This window comes from Gadus chalcogrammus, chromosome 16, assembly GCF_026213295.1.
Source record: "Gadus chalcogrammus isolate NIFS_2021 chromosome 16, NIFS_Gcha_1.0, whole genome shotgun sequence".
Classification (NCBI taxonomy): domain Eukaryota; kingdom Metazoa; phylum Chordata; class Actinopteri; order Gadiformes; family Gadidae; genus Gadus; species Gadus chalcogrammus.
The window spans coordinates 5,340,981-5,347,986 of NC_079427.1; the positions used below are offsets into that span (position 1 = coordinate 5,340,981).

General features: G+C 42.6%; 1 protein-coding gene across 2 annotated transcripts in view; it reads left to right on the forward strand.

The window, feature by feature from the left end:
- Positions 1–2,432: 2,432 nt before the first annotated feature.
- Positions 2,433–7,006, forward strand: part of nars2 (asparaginyl-tRNA synthetase 2, mitochondrial) — a 6,872-nt gene continuing 2,298 nt past the window's right edge. The window contains exons 1-11 of one of the 2 annotated variants that reach the window (XM_056611083.1): positions 2,433–2,689; positions 2,844–2,944; positions 3,334–3,443; positions 3,530–3,650; positions 3,813–3,953; positions 4,371–4,451; positions 4,753–4,847; positions 5,255–5,387; positions 5,764–5,862; positions 6,322–6,359; positions 6,731–6,797. In XM_056611083.1, coding sequence (XP_056467058.1) covers positions 3,873–3,953; positions 4,371–4,451; positions 4,753–4,847; positions 5,255–5,387; positions 5,764–5,862; positions 6,322–6,359; positions 6,731–6,797 — 594 coding nt within the window. In that variant the 5' untranslated portion in view covers positions 2,433–2,689; positions 2,844–2,944; positions 3,334–3,443; positions 3,530–3,650; positions 3,813–3,872. Of the gene's footprint in view, positions 2,945–3,333; positions 3,444–3,529; positions 3,651–3,812; positions 3,954–4,370; positions 4,452–4,752; positions 4,848–5,254; positions 5,388–5,763; positions 5,863–6,321; positions 6,360–6,730; positions 6,798–7,006 lie in introns of both variants that reach the window. The other variant, XM_056611082.1, reaches the window with a different exon arrangement.

The window sequence follows — 7,006 nt, forward strand, 5'->3', positions numbered from 1 at the left end:
AACAAGGGCCCCTTTTTGTCCGAAGCACAACCTTTTTTTTTTTGCTGACTAACCACTTATTGATTTTTTTACCACGTTTGTTAAGCGCAAATAAGTGATGTTATCAGAGCCAGGGCCAACTATGTCCCTACCTGAGGATGTGTCTCCATAGTGAATCTGCATCCTCAATGATTCCACGTTTAGGAGTTTACTCAAGGATATAAGGATGGTTGTATTTTATTTTGTGAAAATAGGCCTAAAAGACCCAAACAAAGGAACAAATGTTTTCGAAAAGTCTCTCTCTGGCTAGTAGCTGTATCTGTCTCTCTCTCCTGTGACTGTATGAGGGGGATATGAAGACCACGTGATGCACCATCACAAGCCTCCGTGTCCCACGTGCACGACGGCTATGATGACTGAATGTGCCGAATGTCGACCCTGAGAAGAGAAAGCAAAAAAAAAAGAAGTAACACGCATCACAAACAAATAAAGTCAAAGGCCAATGGAACGCCACACGTTTGCCTCTAGATTAAATGGCCTTCCGTAGAAAACTGTGTACTGGATCATCCCATCTCGTCTGTCACCCTGCCATATCGATAAGCACCGTTGGGCACGTTGCATTATATTCTCTATAATTGTGAAGGGAAATAATGCAAGCCGGCTTCCATTTACGCAAACACTGGAGGTTCGGGCTGTTAGAAGAATAAATAGCTCGGTAGCAACCGCTCACATTTATTCCCTTATATCTTGGCAGGAGTGAACTGAAAGTGAAAGTGTTATGGAGTGAGAGTGCCCCCTGGTGTCGTGGTGAGGTATATATATTGGACATATTTCCAAACAAAAAACGGATCGATTGTGTTCGATTTTCAACAAAATCTTGAAGTTAATACAATGGGAGGTTATCTTGATATAATACTTATACAACGTGCATATTTAACCCAGAACAACTGCCCCTGTGTGGTATCTTAACTGAAATGCCTCTAGATGTGCCAACGTGCAAGGAGAATGTGCTACCATTGTGTCATACACGATAACCTCATTGACACACACACACACACACACACACACACACACACACACACACACACACACACACACACACACACACACACACACACACACACACACACACACACACACACACACACACACACTTTAGTGTGTATAATTCCTACAGTCACGCGGAAGGCAATTAATAGTGTTGACCCTGTTGACTTACTGACAACATGTTAGTGGCGCTGGACGCCAAAGGGGGAGACAGAGAGGGCATAATGTGTTATCACCCCCTTCCCTCCATCTCTCCCTCCATCCTGCCTCTATATCCCTCCCTCTCTCCCCCCCTCCTTTCCACCCTCCCTCCCTCCTTCCTCCATCATCCCCTTCCCTCGATCCCATCCCTTCCCTCTCTCCTCCCCCCTCCCACTCTCTTCTCCCTCTCTCCCTCCTTAATCCTCTCCCTCTCTCTCCTTCCTCTTTCTCCCTCCATCCTCCCATCACTTCACCCTTCCTCCCTCATTCCCTCCCTCCCTCATTCCCTCCCTCCCTCCCTCCCTCCCTCCCTCCCTCCTCCTCCCTCTCTCATCTTTCTTAACCCCCTCCTCTCGGTCTGACAGCCAAGGCCAAGTGGGTAATTTTCGGTGGCATTTTATTGTATTGTTGATGTGATCTGATATAGGCTGTTTCCTCTCCTAGGAGCGTATTAGAAAGACACCGGGAGACGCTGCTATTGGATTACCGGGCGTTATGCACCACTAGACTGCTGCCAGCTAAATAAGCAAAATAACTCACGCAAGATGCAAGGCAGTTTACAAGGGCCTGTTATTGTTGTCTGTGTACCTCGCTGCCTCGTTGTGTTTGAGGAATCACGGCTTCATGCCTGGATTTGTTTTTCCATGTTGCTAACTATGGCAATGTCCGTAAAATCTGCTTACATTATATTTTATTTTAGGCCGGATAAAACTTCATTAGATGAGTCTGCACAAACATCCGGAGGATTGGAGAGGACTTCAAAGAAACAAGAAAATATAATATTAGGCAAATGGATACAATATGATAAATCAACATTTTTTTTTGTAAATGTATTTATTATTCAAGCCAATATAAAAACCATGAGCAACTCATTCGTATTGCATCTCTATTCTCTATTCTAATAATGTTTAATTGAACATTAAGTGGACATTAACATTCCAGCTTGTAAAAGGTTATCATTTATATGAATCGAGAATACCTCTTCAAGACAAATAAGTAAACATAATGATTTGCAATAGGCTACTCTATGCAGCGACAGTATTTGTTTCGTGGGAATGTCTGGAATGAATATGTTCCAACTAAGAGAACTACAGTTCCCTGGGCCATCAAGCCTTTTTTGTAGGAAATAAAAACAGGTCATTGGTTGGGCACCGAACCCCTGTGACTGAGCATGTGACTGAGGCGCGCCAATGAGGATAAGCTGCGTTCGTTCCCACCGATGTGCAATACAAATATATTGAAGTTTAACGCCGTTTGGATCATTGACACTGCTTCCAAAACGATTAAATCTACGGTGAAAAGCCTTGTATTTACAGACTGATGTTAATCACTCTGTAACAATTGTTGTTGATTGTTACCGTTTGCGTGTGTTTAACTCGCTTTCAGTTCCACTTGACTTGAACGCAGCAACGAGCCCTAACAGGAAGTGCCTGTCATGCAGGACACAACGTGAAAGTCAACGGTAATGCTCAATGAAACAAAATAAACTTTTAATAAGAAGCATTGTCGCACAATTGGAAAATCCTCCAACCTATCAATCTTAGCAGACTCGATGTTTAACGCCGCTATTAAAGCAGTAGATGTTGTGTTGAATGTGTCCTTATCTCGGAGGACAGTTTTATGTAGTATTCGGCATTACTGCAAGAAGTCATCAAAGAAGCTCAGAGTATCAGAGGCACTTGAAGGGTCAGATGTGGGATCCAACATCACAGTAGAGGTACAGCGTTTTATGTGAACATTTGATGCTTATGGTTATCATCCTATGTATGCATTTCCAATTGATGTGAGAGAAAATCTGTTCGTGTTGTAACTCTGTATAGAACTGACATTACTCTGCATTGCATTGGATACGTACTACTGAGGCTTCTATAGGGCTTCATGCAATGCAAAACATTATCCCATCTAATATAGAGAGAATTATATTGCGTCATAAGAATTCAGAACATTTTGAAAACACTACAATATAAATATTGATATACAAGTAAATAGATATGAAAGAAGATGTAATACTGTATAATGTGTTATACACTGTTATGTTAACTGTTATATTGTATCTGAGAGACAACCCATATTTTTAATGGCTCTGTTGCTTTGTTCAATTCCAAGGGTTGGGTTCGGTCCGTCAGGTCTCAAAAGGACAACTTGTTTGTGCATGTGAACGATGGAAGCTGTCTGCAGCCACTGCAGATAGTCGCCAGCTCTGAGCTCAATGATGCGTGAGTGTGTTTAATCTATATGTGTTTGTGTGTATGTGTGTCTTCACGGTATCGTCCTCTGGTAATTCTGTTGTTTTAATTTCTAGCCTGCTTACGTTTGGGAGTGCTGTTGAAGTCACCGGTTGTCTGAAGCAAAGCCCAAGCAGGAAGCAGCCAGTGGAGTTGCTGGCCGACCGAATCAATGTAGTTGGAGGATGTGACACTCTGGTAAATAGAATGTAGTTCAAAGAATCTGTGTTTAGTTCCCATAAGGCAAACATAGTTGGAAGGCACACTAACACGGTCTGGAAATGTTTTGTTGTGCTCTATCGCCATTGGACCCTAAAGTTTTCACTCTTTTTTTTTATTTTTTTATTTTTATTTTTTTAGGAATTTCCGTTTAAAATCAAAGAGAGACATGGCCTTGACTATGTCCGCCAATATCCTCATATGAGATGCAGGACCAACGTCTTCAGCTCCATGATGAGAATAAGAAGCGCAGCCTCGGCGGCCATCCACTCCCACTTCACGGTGAGGAACTCCGTCAAGTCGATTCCAGTCCTTGGCTCCCCTTAATTACCTTTACAGTGTCCATGGGCCTCACCGGCCCACATATTAGGACACGCGCTAACCCTACAAGCCCTCTAAAGGGCAAGAGGAAAAAATACAAAATCTAGAGGGAGGAAACCTTGAGATGACCCGAAGAAGATGGATCCCTCGTTCCAGGGACGGTTAGGGGTGCAATAGAGGCCAAAAATTGGCGGACATGTAATGATATTACAAACAACCAAAAGCTTAGTTGTTGAAATTTGTATAATAGTAATGTCCTCAGTCTGTTTAGCTGGCACACTAAATAGTGATCAAAGTCTTCATCATTTCCAGTCAGTTAGATGAGGAGCATCTCAGTTAGTAACACCAAATGTATCCCTTCTTGTGGTTCCTATCCAGGAAAGAGGCTTTATCCAGATTCACACTCCGGTGATCACCTCCAATGACTGTGAAGGAGCAGGAGAACTCTTCCAGGTGGAGGCAAGTGGCATTCAAATTTGAAAATCAGAGACCAATTGTCTATTAAAAACAATTATTTATGTGGAACATCTAAAACTACAGTTGAATGTGCTGGTTCGGTAGTCTTCAATTGTGTGTGTGTGTGTGTGTGTGTGTGTGTGTGTGTGTGTGTGTGTGTGTGTGTGTGTGTGTGTGTGTGTGTGTGTGTGTGTGTGTGTGTGTGTGTGTGTGTGTGTGTGTGTGTGTGTGTTTTAGCAATCTTATTAGAACAAGCTGATGTATTTGTTTTCATGTTTGTATGAATGGTTTGTGTTTACCACAGCCCTCAGGCCAGACAACTGAACCAGACAAGAACTTCTTCTCAGTTCCTGCCTTCCTGACCGTATCTGGTCAACTGCATCTAGAGGTCATGTCAGGGTAGGAATATCCATCCATCCGTTTGTCAGTTTGTCCGTCCATCCAACCATCCCCTACCCAGCCATCCACCCACCTGTACTCAAGAGAACTGCTCCGTATGCGTTATAGAGACCTAGAATCTCAGCCTCACAAACAATGTTTAGGCGCCTTTTTCACTGTTTATTTTCTCTGCCAACTCATTGCATGTGTCTGTGGGTAGGATTTACTGTAATATTATCAGCATCTGTATTTTAGATACAGAACCAGAAGATCTGGAGAGTTACAAAGTCAAACCACCTTTCTCTCTTTCTCTCTCTTTTTCTTTCTTTCTCTTCTCCTCTCTCTTCTTCTTCTCTCTCTCTCTCTCTCTCTCTCTCTCCTCTCCTCTCCTCTCCTCTCCTCTCCTCTCCTCTCCTCTCCTCTCCCAGGGCATTCTCCCGTGTCTACACGTTCGGACCGACCTTCCGAGCCGAGAACTCCCAGAGCCGGCGCCACCTAGCTGAGTTCTACATGGTGGAGGCCGAGCTGGCCTTCACACAGTCCCTGGAAGACCTCACCAAGGTGGGCCTCTCCTCCTCTAACACAAAAGCCCTGGGGTCAGGGTGATGTTCCTCCCCTTGCCAAAGATTTCAGTTTGGTAACCCTAAAGCTATGTGGAAGTTGCATTTGGGTAGCATTTTAGCTATGCAATGCTACACAATATTTTTGTTGTTGTCTTAGTTTATGGAATGATCTATCACATGTGATATTGGTAATTTGTCAGGTTAATTTTGGGAGGTATATCAATACTATTCTAACCCGTGTTATTCAATGCCATCCCTGATATTAGTGTAGAGGCACCCTCTACGCGGTGTCGACTGATTAAGTGTATTCCATGATACGGGGTCTTCCTTACTCCATCGGGTTGGGTGGTGTTGTGTTGCTATTTGTTCAACAGGTGATGGAGGACTTGTTCCGCAGTGTTACGGAGCAGGTCTTGGACCGGTGTTCTGAAGACGTGGATCTGTTTCACCAGCGGGTCTCACCCGGGCACAGGGTGGGTAGTTCCTGGGTACTCCCAGGGTTCAGTAGGACGATATGGGCTGCCAAGGACTAGGTACCTGGTTCTGGGAACTACAAGAGGAGTTTTGTGAGTACTGAGTACTTCAATAAGGCTTGGTAGCGAAAACCAAGTACTTTTTAAGCCCCGACGGAAAAACAAATCAGGGATCTGTCTTTTTCTTTCTGTTCAGCTATGCTTTGCATTTGCCATACTTTATCATCATATTTACGTTATTAATGTACTTTAAAAAGTCAAATGAAACTTAATTGTGTATAAATGTGTTTGCACTCAAAGTATTGTGCCAAAAAATGTATTGATTTGCAATTGGAACACAAGTGGCCTTGTCAGAAACAGTGTTTGGAGTTTAATGGGAACCCCAAATATCTCAAACTAAGGCCACTCTGACGTGTGAGGCCGTCTCGTTTCTAACTGTTCTCTCGTCCCTGATCCAAGGCCGTAGTGGAGGCCATGCTGAAGGAGAGCTTCACTGTGTGAGTGACGACAACATGATCACTTGCCTCAATGATACATTAACATTTCAACCTTATTGTCACGTGCACATTAATATAACAGAGAGCAGAAGACACATGCACTCATTATTTAATTGTGCTTTCAGTGTCTTGAAAAGTGTTGTAGAAATGTGTTTAAATATTATTAAGGGAATGAAATGCTTGAAGATTTGTCTACAACAGTAAAAACAAGTAATGAACAGTAAAAAAATATGCAATGTGCTGTATAATTATGTACACCAATGAATGTAATATTAATTGTAGTTTAAATGAGATTTAAGTGTGCAAACAAACATTGTGTCTTAAAGTGTGTGTGAGGAGCTTAACTTAACCTTTGTTTGAATGTGACCCAGGATCAGCTACACAGAAGCCATTGACATCCTCAACCGATCCTCACACAATTTCGTCTTTCCAACAACTGTAAGCGATACACTTTTTTTTACTGATGTACTGATTTTTTCAGCCAATTGCAAATTCCACCAGCACGAAGCTAATAGGGTTTTAAAAAACCAAAGGGGTTTCAGACATTAATCCCATTACTGACAAATGTAGCTGTTTCTGTTTTAATTTTATTTCTACTTTTTGCAGATTCTCATTCTATATTCTCGTTTTTAGAAGAGGTCAAAGTA